This window comes from Oculina patagonica, chromosome 6 (genome assembly GCF_052425735.1).
Source record: "Oculina patagonica isolate OP01 chromosome 6, crgOcupat, whole genome shotgun sequence".
In the NCBI taxonomy this organism is placed as follows: Eukaryota; Metazoa; Cnidaria; class Anthozoa; order Scleractinia; family Oculinidae; genus Oculina; species Oculina patagonica.
This window is the reverse complement of record NC_135763.1, coordinates 6,042,776-6,059,162: the sequence shown is the minus strand read 5'-3', so window position 1 is coordinate 6,059,162 and position 16,387 is coordinate 6,042,776. Positions and strand designations below refer to the sequence as shown.

The 16,387-nt window shown below is 40.0% G+C and overlaps 1 protein-coding gene across 2 annotated transcripts; it reads right to left on the bottom strand.

The window, feature by feature from the left end:
• Positions 1 to 79: 79 nt before the first annotated feature.
• Positions 80 to 2,649, bottom strand: LOC144658436 (uncharacterized). Of its 2 annotated transcripts, none has more exons than XR_013571716.1 (3): positions 1,683 to 2,649; positions 961 to 1,542; positions 80 to 754 (listed from the first exon to the last, which is right to left on the bottom strand). XR_013571716.1 is itself a non-coding variant. In XM_078518836.1 (3 exons), exons 1-3 carry the CDS (start codon positions 2,647 to 2,649, stop codon positions 693 to 695), a joined length of 1,422 nt encoding a protein of 473 aa, XP_078374962.1. In that variant the 3' UTR covers positions 80 to 692. The 2 variants fall into 2 exon arrangements, 1 of the variants encoding a protein (XP_078374962.1); XM_078518836.1 differs by having other exon boundaries at positions 1,150 to 1,542.
• Between the last annotated feature and the right edge of the window lie 13,738 nt (positions 2,650 to 16,387).

Genomic DNA, 16,387 nt, shown 5'->3' with positions numbered 1-16,387 from the left:
TTATAAATCGGCCTCTGGACAACGCACGATATATATTTTACTTAGCACAAAAATCGTGACAAACTGCGTAAAAGCACCAAACTTGGCACAGTTATTCCTTTTGACATACCAAACGAATCTAGAAGGGGTGCCACGTGATTAAGCTTTCCGGGGGGGGGAGGACGCCCATAACATTTGCATAATGCGCTAACGCTAACATGAAAGCGAGGCTGTAGTATTCAATGTGTTTATTACGCACCCATTATGACGAATTACTTTGTGAAACAGCTAAAACACATTAAGCAGACTCAGTGAAGAGTTTGTTACAATAAATGAGGCATTTCCCTTGATCACGTGACATTTCCATGAATCTTTGCGTGCTTACTCAAATTTTACTAAACACGTTTTTTACCGAGTCTGAAGCACATCGTTTTCGAAATTTTCCCTCAGAATTAGTAACGACATAGTTATTTATTGTTCTGTTTCTAAAGACTTGAGTTCTGGCAGCCTCCAGAACAGCCACAGAGTTCAGTGCACGGAAGGTTAGCCTTGAAGCATTTGCAACGACCACTTGAACAACCTGTCCTGCATCCACACTTCAGTAATTCAGAACAAGCTTTAGCGGCTTCTGGAAGTATGGTCCAGCGGGGTCTCCATCTGTCGTTATCCATTTTCCAACCAAAGTCTGTCGGGAAGGGACAACTTGTTGTTCATCAAGAGACGTCCAAATGCTCGCCTGGTAAATAGCTCTGTTGGAATGGTTCAAAAGGGAATCCTAACAAACAAAGAGATATCATTTTACATTAATCGACTAGAATACTTAAGTGTAATGATAACCAAAAATGCACAGTAAAGGAAATTTCTAATGGATCAACACCAGAAAGGGTCAGTTAAGGGCAATAATTTCTCCTAAATTCTTTCAGCATTGACTGAACAGGGGATAGAGCTAACGGTTGTGTAAGCTAAAAGATGGGTTTTTACCTCTGTCGGGGGGATGTTTTCCAGTGCCTTATTCTTTTTGAGTTCTCGTCGAGCCGAGTTTACGTCAGTGGCGAGACTGGTCCTGTCATAAAGTACCACCACAAAGCGTCGCAGGACTTTAAACAGAGGGGAGTCGATCTTCAGTGGATTAAAGGGATTGACATTCACATAAAGGAAAGCCTCTGTTACCTCTGGGTACGCAATTCCAGGCCTCCCAAGCAGATTTCTTCCCTTTTCCCAGAAATGCAGACGTTGTGTCGCACCCCGTAAACGCGTGGAAAAATGGAAGCGCTCGGCATTTCTCTTCACCCAAATAATCGCAAATGCTGTTAACTGAAAGCAGTTGGAAAGTCTTTCCCATCCCAAAGGTGACCCAAAAGGTTGATCCAGGCCACGTTGAAGACAACATATGGACCTGTGCAATAAGAATTACGACAACGTCCGTGTCTACAGTGCGAACTAAGACACTTCTCCCTCCTTTAGCCAAAGCATCCTTAACGTGTACAAGAATCCGCGTGTCTGCTTCTTCATGATTGCAGCTCTGCATTTGTTGTCTGGGACAACTGGAGATGACATTTTCACCTAGAATGAACAAATAGACAATGATACACATAGTACGAAAAACCGTTCATCAGAACTTGAAATAGTTCATACATAAAAGGGGTGTTTGGACGGTGAATACATTGAAGGCCCACTTTAAGATAGTTCAGTTAGCGAGTTACCTGAAGTTATGTAGACAAACTTGTCATCTGGAAAGGAAGCTGTTTCAACTTGTTTGGTTAAGAAGTTGAACAATTCTTTCTTGTTGGAGGAATCTTCAAGAAACGCCTGCCAATTCTGAGGTAATTTAACATGCCCAGCCACCTTTCGCCTCACACCTTTTCCTCTCTTCTCACGAGTAGCATCTTTAAGACTTGCTGAGCAATATTCATCCCATACAACGTCAATTCTTTTGGTGCTCTTAAGTTGGTTTTCCAGGAAAGGCAAGAATGTGGAATCTGCATATTGTGAAAACGTCGAGACGGATGAAACCGGTAGCGCATGCACGATAGCTGCTCCATCAAAAACTTTCACGTCATACGATGCCGGTGCAGGTGGTGATTCTCTGTTGACGCATGTAATCAAATCAGACTTTTTCCCGAATCGAAGGTTTCCAAACTCTGACAATGAAGGCGGATACGGCTGATTTTCATGCTTGAAGAACTCTTCAAGATCTCCGTCGCGCTGTTGGCTGGCAATGTACAGGCGACTAAATAGATAACGATCACTTGCTACCGCTGTCAACTTCAAGGACGCTTTTGAGATTTGCTTCGGCTGTTGACACTTGAACAGTGGCAAGGAATTCTTCGAAATCGTATCGTGAATAGACACAGTTCTCTCCTTAATGACTTCTTTCACGTACTTCTCGTACTGTCGTAATCCAATTTCCTGGACTGTGTGCACAGTAGCCACAACCGACGCATCTGCACTATTGCGCGTGTCAAGGGCAAGCAATTCAGGGCAATCATCCTGGAAAGGGTTTCCCATTTCAGAGATTGTATTGACAAGATTCTTTACATGACTTTGAAAGGCCTTCTGTGTAGAAAGTCCTTTTTCGTGGTGTTCGTTCTTTTCATCAACACCTGGATCACCTTTTAACTGACTTTCGAATTCTTCCAACAATCTAGCGGTTTCCGGTCCGGCCACCATCCATCTTCTAAACGCTACTGGACTTTCTGTTAGACCCACGGCTCCACCTGACCCTTAAACACTTGCGTTATGTTGCTCGTGTGCCTGATCGATTGGGATGCTTGAAAACTTGTTCAAAGATTAGAAAGATTTAGAAATAACCCAGCATAAATTCTTGAGGTCGTCTTGAACGGCACCTGGCAAGCACTTCATGTCTCTTATGTGAATGGGTAGCCACCTTGCGTAATTGGTGTGATCTAGCGCAAAGAACCAGGGAGCAAGGGATTCCAAGGCTTCTACATACAGAGAGAGGTTGTTCTCACGATGTGCTTTCACGAATGCCAGTACCGTGAGTTCCATTTGCATGATCAGGAACCAGAACTTGTATGTTGGACTGTTCTTAATCATTCCATCGTGCCACTTTTGGAACTCCTCGTCGTCGTGTTGACCGTCGAGTTTTGCAAAGCCACTGCTGTTATCTGGTGTGCACGCCTGGTTTTTGTCAAGTGCGCTACCCTGAGAAAGGAATCCGATGTACCGGTGGATGCTATTCCTGCCTCAGCTAGTGCTGTAGTCCAACCAGATGCAGCCAAAAGATCTCCGCACAAGGACCAAAGAGCCATCTCAATGTGGAGGCCACCTAGTATCACAACGTGTAAATTTTCTCCGTGTGTAGAAGGCCAGTTCCACTGTACAAATTTTGCGATGGCGAACAGAGGCTGGTCACAAACAGTGACAGGTATTTGACCAGGGTTTAGAGGCTCTGTTGCCTTCTTCATCACAAACATACCATGTTTCATCATCGCAACTGTGGCGGCTTTTTCGTCAAACGATGGCAACAAGCTACCCAAGCAAGGCAAAGGATTGGACACAACTGTAACAGATGCGTGATATGCAGCCCATGACAGATAAATACCTTTGGTGAGCTCTTCATGGAGATGTTGTTCAATGTGCTTCAACAAACAAGTTTCCTGTGCAATGGCAGTGGACAGCTGATTGCTGCGTGGGGTTTCCACACTAGCCCGATCAGTAGGAGGCACGTTAACTTCTGATGTTTTACAGAGACGGGAGGAACTGATGAATACTCGTCAGGAAGTGTGATATCTCTTGAAGTGGTCCTGCTGGCGCAAAGACTCACTCCCTGCACTACTTGTTGGCTAACTTCTGAATCGTGCTTCGGGAACTGGAACAGAATTATTCCAGTCCCATGAAATGACCCTTGCGCTGTTGTTGATGAAGGGTTATGGTCTATATTGTCAATGGCCCCAACGGTGAACAAGCCTCTGTGTAGAGAGAGAGGACAAACTACTCCAACAGACTTGAAATGATCGCAAACGGATGTAGCTAAACTGTTCATAATTTCGTCAACCCTGTGGCAACTCACACTTAAACCGAGTTGGTATAGCTTAAATTCTTTTACAAGTCACATTAGATTCTAGCGAAAGCATTTTAACTTGAAAACAGTGTTTAATTTGAATTTAATTTCTGGTTATACTTACAGTTTACATAGCGAACCTCCCTGACGGCTGCAGTGACCTTCCCTGTCCCCTGACTACGCTTTGAAGGCGGGAAGTAAAGCGCATGTTGTATGGAAAAACCGCTGACTATTAATTAGCATTTATTATTTATTGAATCACAAAAGTGATGAAATGTAGAGATTTTTATTTGTTACTAACTTACAAATGGATGTGAATTTCATACGATTGGTTTACTGAATATTTTTCGTTGAAACATCAAAATAAGTGAAAAGTTGGGGAAAATCCTATCGAAAAAGGCTTAATGATGAGTAAAAACCTGACGTTTTTTACTATATCGGGCATTAAGTTTTCAATGCTGGGCAAAGATATCGATTTTGTTTCATTTTTGCTTTAACTTTACTTATACGAACGGTTTAAGCCATCCTGAAATTTTACAAAGCGAAATCTTTTGTTCCTTATGGTCATAACATGCCGAAATGGTCTTGTTTACAAAACTCCCCTCCCCTCCCCCCCTGGGGGAAATTTTTGTGGCACCCCTTCTTAAATGATTTGTAATATCCTTAACTACATTTGTGCCAAGTTTGGCGCTTTTACGCCCTTTGTCACGATTTCCGTAAATTTTCAACCTAACTGACCGGACTAATAGCGCTATTACCCTTTGGAATTCCTTACCACGTGCGGTTAGACTACGAGCAGTCCAGAAAATGAATGACCGCTCGAAAAAGGGGACGATGCGGGGCGAGGCGAGAACATTCTCGTCCCCATAGCCCTTTCGTTTCTCTTAGCCGGTTTGGCACGAGAAAACGAAGGGCTCTGGGGACATAGTATTCTTAAATTAATTCGCAATTTTTTTGATTGGCTGTTTTGGAACAAAGAATTCCTTAACGAAAGTCGAAAACGTAACTACTCTCTCATACATTCTTTTGAAGCGTCATGACTGCATACATGAAGACCGGAAGTCCTAGAATCTAGGACTGGAAATCCTGTGTCCCCAGAGAGCTTCGTTTTCTCGTGCCAAGGCCCAAACGGCTAAGAGACACGAAAGGGCTAAGGGGACGAGAATGATAGCCACAGCGTTTGAAATATGCGTTGCTCTCAAAACGCAAAACTATGATTAGCTATCGCTTGGAGCGTTGACAGCAAGATGTCAACACGTTGTCAACACTTGCGTGTCAAATTGCGAAGCGATGGGAGCGGAAGCTTTTGAGTTCTTGGGCTCCCGAAATCCGTTCTCGAGGCCTTTTTTTATCGCTATAAAATTGCATCTCTGAAGAACATTTTTGAAAACAAAGGGCTTTTTATATAAAAAGTACAGCAGTAAAGGATGTGAGAGAGAAAGACGTCTGGCAGAATTCGGCTGTTTAATTGACAAGTTTCAAAACAAACTCCGACGCTCCGAGAAGAACTTTCACTTCGCGAAGAGAACACAGCGCGGTTTAAAAAGATACTTAATGGTCGACTTTTTCCGCCTGAAATTGTTTACAGAAGCTTTCAAAACTAATTCAGTGTATGTGCAGCAAGTTTGCCAAAATACTGAGCGAAAATGTTAGAGAAGAATTCAACCAAATTAACTTTATTCTTTATTTGCCCAAATCAATTGAAGATTCCTAAGGAAGAATCAAAGACAACTGAGAACTACTGAGGACTGCCGATGATGACCCGAAAAAAATAGAACTAAGGCATTGTGAAGATTTTGTTTGTTAAGTGATCACGAGTGATCGACGGGCTAATGCTTGCAATGTTCACCTCCCTGACTGCTCTAAACAGTGAGCACTGTTCCTCTTACCTGTCCGAGACTCGTGTCAGTTTCTCGCGGCTCAGATAAATATCACGCTTGGTTGACTTACGCCTGTTAGGAGCAGGGCGAGACAGCTAAGTCCGGCTAAAGTTCACCTAAGACAATCGGATCTCTTACTGCCAAAGTGCACCCAAAGACTAGTGATGACTGCTTTTCTTTAATTGTGAATAAAAACTTAAAAACGGAGCGACATAAAAAAAAAATGTTATGCATCCGAAACTTGGAATTCATGGCACGTCACCATTCCCGAATCCTCCAACCCTTCCTTTTTAGTCAAGCTAAAGGAAATAATGTTCCCACGAACAAAATGTTCAGACAAATCCTTGAAAGCCTTCCCTAATCTTCTCAAGTGTCCGGCCTTCTTTGGCATCCCTCGGGTGTTCTTCTTTCACCTTCAGGTTCGAGTGTTCTTCGGGGATCTTCGGGTTTTCTTTCTGCAATCGTCGGACAACCATCACTCAGAGTATATTCGGAGTTTGGACAATTTCCGAAAAATCTTCAGAATATCTCCGGAGGGCATTCGGAGTATCTTCGGAGGATGATCAATCACTTCGAATAAAAAAAAGCTATAGTAGGCTCTTCGTTTGAATCGACGTATCATACTTTAGATTGGCTAAATTTGTTTGATTTACAAGAATTAAAAAAACGTCGTGATCGTACTGCCGGTAATTTAGTGTTTTTGAGATCTTGTTCGGCTGCCGGTCATTATGCAATAGTGTAAGTTTACTGAGTTCAAGGAAGTTTACCGTATGCGTTCCATTTTACATATAAATTAATTTGTCAGTCAATGCCTTGGACGTTCATGTCTGATTTATGATGTTTTGTTGGCATGTTTGTTTTTTTTTGTGACGTTATACATGGCATACGTACAAGAATTGGGCCACAACGAAAAAGAATTATAAGGACCTCGGGCGATGTCTTAAAAAAACCTTGATCTGCATGTCTTGTAGGAATCTGAAAATGTTTGGAGAGTTTAAAAAATGATTGCTTTTTTACTGGACGTTTTGTATAATTGTCCATAGCAGATGGCATGAATTATACTCTTTTACTTAATTCTAATTTTAAACTGGACAATTGTTAATCAGAATACGGAAAGTATATTTCATGTGGCGCTAAGAACGCGAAACAGCGGAAAATTGCCAGAAAAGCGGCGAAACGTGATCCTCGAGAGCTTCCTCTGTCTTTTTTACTATGATCCGTTGATTTGCTTGTGCGTAGGAGTCTGAGGTAAAACGCTGACAACTAATTTTGCGATTTTTGAAAAACGCTATTTCTCGACACATAATTTCGCGCTTTTGTCACTTTTCGACATATGTGTTGTGAATTTGGATAGATATTTTTTCAAATTTGTTCAAATAGATAAGCGACCTCGAATTATTCGCTACATTTTTCGCTGTTTTGAAAATTAAAAGGCGCGAAAATTTCATGTAATGACCTGTAATCATTATATAAAATGCATTGTTTTCCTTTTACAATTATTGGGAACAACTGGTTTGAGAATTTGTTTGGTTTTTACATTTTGTGCCGAAATGAAAATAGAAAAAGTCCTTATTTTTGTGGAAATATATTTCTATATTTTAAAGACATCTGCAGTCCTAGTCACTTTGTCAATAAACGCTGCTGTTTATTAAACCCACATTTTGCTAGACCAATAATGTTTAGGAGCAACTAGAACAAATTCTAGCTGTCACTATTAACAAGAAATGTCTTCGAACTTCTGCAATTATTTTTTCCGGCTTGCGCCTATTTCCTCCCCTAGAACAACTTCTCTTATTGTCCAGTCTTCCCTGAATATAAAGATAATAATTTTAGTACTATCAGCAGTTAAAGGCTGCTGTGAGTACCCTGGTTTATAAATCGTGAGAAAACGAGTAAAAATGACAGCGACAGAGGAAAAGACTTTCTCTTTGCCAGTGGCAGCTGTACGGTTACCTTAGAGTGCGTGCAAAGCAAGCGCTTTATTAGCGATGAGGCTGAATAAATGTTCGGATGATAAAACTTTCGGACAAAAAGAGTGTTTGAATATTTTTCGTCCGTAGAAAAACGTCGTCTAAACATTTTGTAGTATTACGGCAAAAATAAAGTCCCCGTAGCGGACGCGCTTTTTTAATATACTCCGCGCTCCATTAAGAGGATAACAATAATAATATAAATATGTGTATGTGCTACGAATTTAGTTCCGTAACACCGCGAATAATTTCGTTTCACCAAACACAGTCGGTTTAAAAACCCAAACATCGCACACCATAGGGTTTGAGATCACCGCAACACCGCGAGATGGGGTTTTATTCACCGTAACACCGCATAAGAAAATATGGCAACACCGCAAACCCCAATACCCCCTCAAAACTGCTATTATACTAAACACTGACTTATTTAATACGTGTGTAGGTATTTTCAGTGGTATCACAGTGATGAAGATCTGAAGAGTCCGAAACTTTTGCCATGCCGCTGACTCTTCATATAAGCTAGGGAACGCGCGGGCAATCCTTTGTGTTTTTGCTTTTCTAATTCTCTGAGACCATTAACATTTCTGTAGGATGCGCTGGCACATTTCCATAAGGGATTGACAAATCATACATTGACGAAGTTGGTTATTGCAGAGTTGTATTCGGTTTCAGTTTAAAACAGTGATAGGGGCAATGTTTTTTGTAACATTATACCAGGCTAAAGATATTGTTTGAATAACAACTTTAATGTTTATTTCGCGAATATAAGAAAATATGTATTAAAGGTGGAAATGTTTAATTTGTCAGAGTGACTTTATTCATGATATAATTATTCAAAGTTAAAGTGTTGACTAGCTCGCAGGTTTTAATTTTAATCTCCTAGATCTGTTTATAGTCTTTCCTTTTTTGTCCACTTTTATACACGAAAGGGAAATAAATTTCGCTCCTAAAAACTTTTATTTTCCAAAAATACCAACTTCACAATTATATAATAGACTTCATTGAGAAGAACAATTTGAACTTTAACAGTTACTAAGATAATGCTAAACGCTTTTAAGAATCGAAAGAATGCCGACATTTATTGCAAAATTCACCGCGCGCTTGTCTACCGGTTTTAAGCATTTGTTTCTGACTCGTAATTTCTCACCTTCAATCTCACAAAAACAAAATTTCAGTACTTCGGTAAAAACGAGAGCCTGAGGACTGGTTCTTCCTTTGTGTTATATTGTGGTAAGTCATGATCAGCAATTTCGTTTCGACTTAAAAACATCTGCGTGGAGCTGACGAAACATCTATTCTCTATTGAATGTTTATTTCCACTTAAAGTCAGAGTTTTTAAACTTGGATAAAAGTTGCTGCACCGGTGCTGTGCGCGAGCACTGAGAGGCGCGAAACATAATGAAAGGTTCAAAAAGCGCAAAATACTTCATGTTTGGGGAAAGTTTGAGCCGTTATATATAGTTTTTAGGAGCTCAAGGGCCAGTCACAAAAACAACAGCTAATTGTCTCCGGATCGATGTCCTTATTTAGATCTGGATCAGCAATGAAGCTCATGGAATGTTTCTGCCATCCATTTAATCCAAGCCCATTATTTCGAAAGCACAAACACCAGTGTTCATTAGGTGCTAGCTGTTTAACCAGTCTTGTATTATTTAACTAGGTTTGTCTGTTTTCGTATAAAAATTGAAATTAAAATTTTATTTTAAATGAAAATTTAAAGAAACTATAGTTTAAATTACCTGAAAGGTGGCAACGTTTTTCTTCAGTGTAGTGTTGGGTCGAAAAACGAAATATACCACACCGATAGAGTGCAACCTCTGGCGGCTGCTGTTCAATCTAACTTTTTGTGGATGTTAACTGTTTTTGTTTTGTTTAACATAATTATGAATTCATCTTGTCAGCTACTGCCTTGCTGTGGACATTCATGTCAGGTTCCAATAAAGAAAGTCACCTAGCCTCAGCAGATGCTTTCGTTCACTACCTCTCGGAACGAGTTAATTCATTGGTTCTTAAAACAATAGATAACAGGTGACAACAATGCCCCTAGCCCTGAATAACAATAGGGGTAGTAATTACAGCGGGCGAATGAAAATAGAGGTTTCAGAGAGGTAGTGTCTTACTGAATGCTTTCCTTGCAAAAAAAAAACGCTGACCTAGCTATCAAGTCGATTCTCGAAATATTACATGAGAGAATTTGAAATGATTACTTTTGGACTGGATTATTTCTTTTTGTCGTTCATAACATACTGCGTGAAATTCATTCAATATAATGCTCTTAAAAAATCATAACTGTTTCCAGTATTATCAGGAGCCATAATCTCGGGGATTATGGCTCCTAATTATGGCTCCTGGTACTATATATTTCGACTAAGCGCTGGTACTAAAACTCCCTCCTTCTGCTATGATTATGGTTTTTCGCCATGATTATGCATTGGATCCTTATTACAACCAAAACTAAAAAACAAAAGATAAAAGCAGCGCATAAATATTAAACCCAGATAAATTCTAGATTTTATTATTATACAAACATTAAATTATTACATAAACATCAAAATAAACATCATCTAATACTCTTTATAAATTCTGACGCTGACTTATTTGAGCGTAAACAACGCTCATAATGTGCTCAAGACGTTTCGACCGAGAATCTTCGGTCTTCTTCGGTTGTTATCATGGCATAAAACGGCTTTTTAATGGTTTCACATTGTACGCGCGCGCGAGTGACTAATACAAATACACGCGAACGCTGCGCGAGACTAAGAACATTATGTAAGTGACTTATATACATCAGGGATGTCTATGTGTTCATTTCCCGCATTCTGGTCCCTCTGCGAATGCCACGCTTCTAGGAAAAGCCTCTTGTGGTAATCGTTGTTTACGCTCAAATAAGTCAGCGTCAGAATTTATAAAGAGTATTAATGTCAACTCCTGACTGTAATTTTGGTATTTTTTGTTTAAACATCATCTAAGCATTAATTAAATGCCTTAATTAAATGCCTTAACCAAAGCAAATGCCCTCACCAAAACAATTATTTACAACGTAAATCTATGATAAATAACAGTATTTTACCTTTCCAAATTATAGTTTCAAGCGAAACAATTTATATTAAACATAATAAAATGCCCGCCCCTTACAACAACCCAAACAAAAAGATTAACCCTATTCAGACCGGGCATTTTTGGACTTTTTTGGGAAGCCCCCCCCCCCCCCCCCCCCCCCATGTAACTTCCAGAATATTTAAGCAATCACAACGAAACTTATAGGATGTATTGTATGTCCGGACATCTTTCTTCTTGTATACGTCACGTGGGATGGTGACGTAATATCACGTGACAACTACATCATGATGTCAACACAGTCCCCATCTTGGATCCACCATCTTGAATTTCAAATTTTTTCCAAAATGCCAGAAAACCACCCAAAATTACTGCGAAGTACTTAAAATCACTAAAAATGTGCTTTAAAACCTAAAAATGAAAAAAAATTCCATTAAAGTTAATTTTTATTAATAGAAACACGCAAAATTACAAATTTGGGAAAACATGCCTGTCAAAATGCCGTTGCCATGGTGAAGTCAAGTTCCTGACACATCATCCAACCCTGCCAAATTATTGCCAGATAAATTTAGGAAAACTCAGAACGTTTACAGCGTTTGGTTGAAAGTTAAAAAAGTTTTAAGAGTTCAAAATCAGCGCGGGCCTCAAAAGCCCCCCCCCCCCCGGTCTGAATAGGGTATATTGAGTTTAATGCACCTTACTGTGTTTAGTTTAAATCTCATAAGAGTATAACATTTATTGTTTTAAGTTTTTATTTCCAGCTGAACATGTTTATCGGAGTACGAGCGAAGTGACGGAAATATCGAAAGGCAAGAGGGAAGCGCGAGCCCTTACTCCTTTTCAAGTTATGACGTACGTCATGACGGCATCGCTAAACTTCATCAGGCGAGTGGACTGGGCATCGAGCATCTTTTGCAAGTTGCAACCCTACGACGCGAGGTCACAATTTCAAAAACAGTAGTGCTTACCTAGTTGGCCCCATAAGCAAACATTTTCTACTTGTTACTTCCAGTAAATATTATTTTTTTAGACCGCCAAATGCCCCAAATATTTTAGATTTTCAAACGCTTTCATTTAGCGACAGAAGCAAAGTATAAACAAACGCTCGCAAAGCATGCCGTTCGACCATATAACACGAGTAGTTAATTATCTGACGTATACGGTAGGTATTCTTGCGTTTAAATGTGTCAAGGGACTAGCGCCCAATTATTTGTGTGATCGCTTTGTAACACGTTCTGTTGTCCGTGACCGTAACACGAGAAAGTAGGACAGTTTCAATATCCCAGGTTATAAATCGGCCTCTGGACAACGCACGATATAGCGCTATTACCCTTTGGAATTCCTTACCACGTGCGATTAGACTACGAGCAGTCCCTATTTTTTCGCAGAGTCCGTCGAGCTTGAAGCCAAAAAATGAATGACCGCGCAAAAAATGGGGACGAGGCGGGGCGGGGCGAGAACATTCTCGTCCCCATAGCCCTTTCGTTTCTCTTAGCCGGCTTGGCGCGAGAAAACGAAGGGCTCTGGGGACATAGGATTCTTGAATTATAAATTCGCATTTTTTTTGATTGGCTGTTTTGGAACAAAGAATTCCTTAACGGAAGTCGAAAACGTAACTACTCTCTCATACATTCTTTTGAAACGTCATGACTGCATACATGAAGACCGGAAGTCCTAGAATCTAAGACTGGAAATCCTGTGTCCCCAGAGCCCTTCGTTTTCTCGTGCCAAGGCCCAGCCGACTAAGAGAAACGAAAGGGCCATGGGGACGAGAATGAGGCGAGAAGCGAAAAAAAATTGGGACTACCGGCAAAGCCAGAGCGTTTGAAATATGCGTTGCTCTCAAAACGCAAAAATATGATTAGCTATCGCTTGGAGCGTTGACAGCAAGATGACAACACAGGGAGCGGAAGCTTTTGAGTTCTTGGGCTCCCGAAATCCGTTCTCGAGACTTTTTTTGTCGCTATAAACTTGCATCTCTAAAGAACATTTTTGATAACAAAGGGCGGCGAAGGCCTTATATAAAAAGGACAACAGTAAAGGATGTGAGAGAGAAAGACGTCTGGCAGAATTCGGCTGTTTAATTGACAAATTTCAAAACAAACTCCGACGCTCCGAGAAGAACTTTCACTTCGCGAAGAGAACACAGCGCGGTTTAAAAAGGTACTTAATGGTCGACTTTTTCCGCCTGAAATTGTTTACAGAAGCTTCCAAAATTAATTCAGCGTATGTGTAGCAAGTTTTCCAAAATACTGAGCGAAAATGTTAGAGAAGAATTCAACCAAATTAGCTTTATTCTTTATTTACCCAAATCAACCGAAGATTCCCAAGGAAGAATCAAAGACTACTGAGGACTACTGAGGACTGCCGATGATGACCCGAAAAAAAATAGAACTAAGGCATTGTGAAGATTTTGTTTGTTAAGTGATCACGAGTGATCGACGGGCTAATGCTTGCAATGTTCACCTCCCTGACTGCTCCAAACAGCGAGCACTGTTCCTCTTACCTTTCCGAGTCTCGTGCCAGTTTCTCGCGGCTCAGATAAATACCACGCTTGGTTGACTTACGCCTGTTAGGAGCAGGGCGAGGCAGCTAAGTAAGTCCGGCTAAGTCTTACTGCCAAAGTGCACCCAAAGACTAGTGATGACTGCTTTTCTTTAATTGTGAATAAAAACTTAACAACGGAGCGACATAACAAAAAATGTTATGCATCCGAAACTTGGAATTCATGGCACGTCACCATTCCCGAATCCTCCAACCCTTCCTTTTTAGTCAAGCTAAAGGGAATAATATTCCCACGAACAAAATGTTCAGACGAATCCTTGAAAGCCTTCCCTAATCTTCTCAATTGTCCGGCCTTCTTCGGCATCCCTCGGGTGTTCTTCTTTCACCCTCAGGTTCGAGTGTTCTTCGGGGATCTTCGGATTTTCTTTCTGCAATCGTCGGACAACCATCACTCAGAGTATATTCGGAGTTCGGACAAATGTCGAAAAATCTTCGGAATATCTTCGGAGTGCATTCGGAGTATCTTCGGAGGATGATCAATCACTTCGAATAAAAAAAAGCTAGAGTAGGCTCTTCGTTTGAATCGACGTATCATACTTTAGATTGGCTAAATTCGTTTGATTTACAAGAATTAAAAAACATCGTCGTGATCGTACTGCGGTAATTTAGTGTTTTTGAGATCTTGTTGGGCTGCCGGTCATTATGCAATAGTGTAAGTTTACTGAGTTCAAGGAAGTTTACCGTATGCGTTCCATTTTACATTTAAATTAACTTGTCAGTCAATGCCTTGGACGTTCATGTCTGATTTAATGTTTTGTTGGCATGTTTGTTTTGTTTGTGACGTTATACATGGCATACGTACAAGAATCGGGCCACGGAGAGAAAGAATTATAAGCACCTCGCACGATGTCTTTTAAAAAAAACCTTGATCTGCATGTCTTGTAGGATTTTGAAAATGTTTGGAGAGTTTAAAAAATGATTGCTTTTGTACCGGACGTTTTGTAAAATTGTCCATTAGAGATGGATTAAATTTCAGCCATTGCAATATACAGTCAACTCTCGTTAAAGCGGACACGCTCGGGGCGTCGTTTAGTGTCCGTAATAGCGAGAGTCCGTATTAACGGGAGTCATTTCCAGTCAAACCTTATTCGCCGGGGATCTGGATTTTGTCCGTAATAGCGAGCGTCTGCAATAGCGGGGTGTCTGCAAGGCGAGAGTTGACTGTAATGACGTTGAAAATTTACGAAAAACTACTTCACGGGAAAAGCACCCACGCTATTGTTTAAGATTGCATTATAATTAGATTATAGCCTTTTAACTTCTAATTCCAAGCTACGAACAGTATATTTCATGTGGTGCAAGAAAGCAAAGCGGCGACAAATTGATAGCAAGGCGGTGAAACGTAAACCTCAGGAACTTCCTCTTTCTTTCTCAACCGTTGATTTGCTCGTGCGTAGGATCTGAGGAAAAAGCTGACAACTTAATTTTGCGATTTTCACAACACGTAATTTCCGCACTTTTTTGTCATCTTTTACGACAAATGTTGTGAATTTGGAGAATTTGTTTAACATCTGTTTAAATAAATAAGCGACCTACTCGAGTTAATCGCGACATTTTTTCGCGACTGCAGTCTTTAGACAAAATGCATTGTTTTTCTTTTACAATAATTCGATAATTCAATATTTCATTTGGAGCCAAAAATAAAATTGAAAAAAGTCCGAATTCTTGAGAAAACTTATTGGTTCTTTATTGTTTTTTTTTTTTTTTGTTTTTGTTTTTTCGGCCACCCTCCGCCGGTGCGATCATTGTTTTGTGGGGTAAATTAGCAGCCATTAAGTGTTAGACATCTGTTGTCGCAGTCTCTTCGTCAATAAACACTTATGTTTTTTAAACCCACATTTTGTTAGACCAATAATGTTAGGGAACATGCAACTAGCATAAATTCTGGCTGCCACTATAAACAACACATGTCTTCGAACCGCAAATTATACTCCGCCTTGCGTCTATTTCCTTCCCGGCTTAGAACGACTTCCTTAATTGTCGAGTCTTTTCTGTATGCAATGATTATAAATTCAGAACTATCAGCCGTTAATAGCTGCTGTAAGTAGCCTGGTTGCAAATCGTTAAAAGAAAACAAGAAAAAAAACACTTTCCCTTTGCCTGTACCAGCTGTACGGCTATGGGAGAGTGCGAGCAAGACAATCAGCGATGAGGCTGAATACTTAGAAAATATGTTCGGACAAAAAAAGATGTAGTCTGTGCTACAAACAGTTTCTCGAGTTAAGATTATGCTGTTGGAATGAACCTTAGAAAATTATAGTTAGATTTTGTGAAAGAGCAGGTACCGGTGTTGTTGTTTCTATCGGTGTTAATTTCTTGAGTTTCATTTTAGCTCATTTTATTGTGTGGCAGTCATGAGCCTGGCAAACTAGTGATTATTTTTTTTGTTTTCTCATATCTAAGGAATGGTTTTTAAAAATTACCGAGGACTTTCGTTGGTGTCCTTTTCGGAATAAAAATTTTAACGTGCGCCTTTGAGATAACTGTTAACTACGGAAAAATCAGCCATCTAATTCGAGACGATTTTCTTCTTTCTACTCTTTGGCGAAGGTCAGTGTTTCTTGTTTTACTGCAGGCTTCGCAAGCAAAAAGCATTGTTTGAATTTATATTTCTCAAATACCGGAAGGTGCATATTAGAGGTGAAAATGCTTAATTTGTCAGAATGACCTTATTCGCGATCTTATTACTCAAATTTAAAGTATTGAGTAGCTCGCTGCAGGTTTTAAAATTTCAACATCTGTTTCTTGTGTTCCCTTTTATTAGCCCTTTACTCGAAAGTCTTCCTTTTGTTTAATTTTATTTTCCAAAAGTACCATTTTCACATTTTGTTCCGTTATATTACAGGTTGTTTTGAGAAAACCATGTTGAATTTTAACAGGTACTAAATTAATGCTAAACGCTGTTATGAATC

What these genes read in the sequence shown, in the direction of transcription:
- LOC144658436 (XM_078518836.1), bottom strand. Translation starts at nt 2,649, where the DNA reads ATGGTGGCCGGACCGGAAACCGCTAGATTGTTGGAAGAATTCGAAAGT. An exon ending in GTTTGTCTACATAACTTCAG is followed by an intron (nt 1,543 to 1,682) that starts GTAACTCGCTAA and finishes TGTTCATTCTAG; the next exon opens with GTGAAAATGTCATCTCCAGT. An exon ending in CTGGAATTGCGTACCCAGAG is followed by an intron (nt 755 to 1,149) that starts GTAACAGAGGCT and finishes TTTGTTTGTTAG; the next exon opens with GATTCCCTTTTGAACCATTC.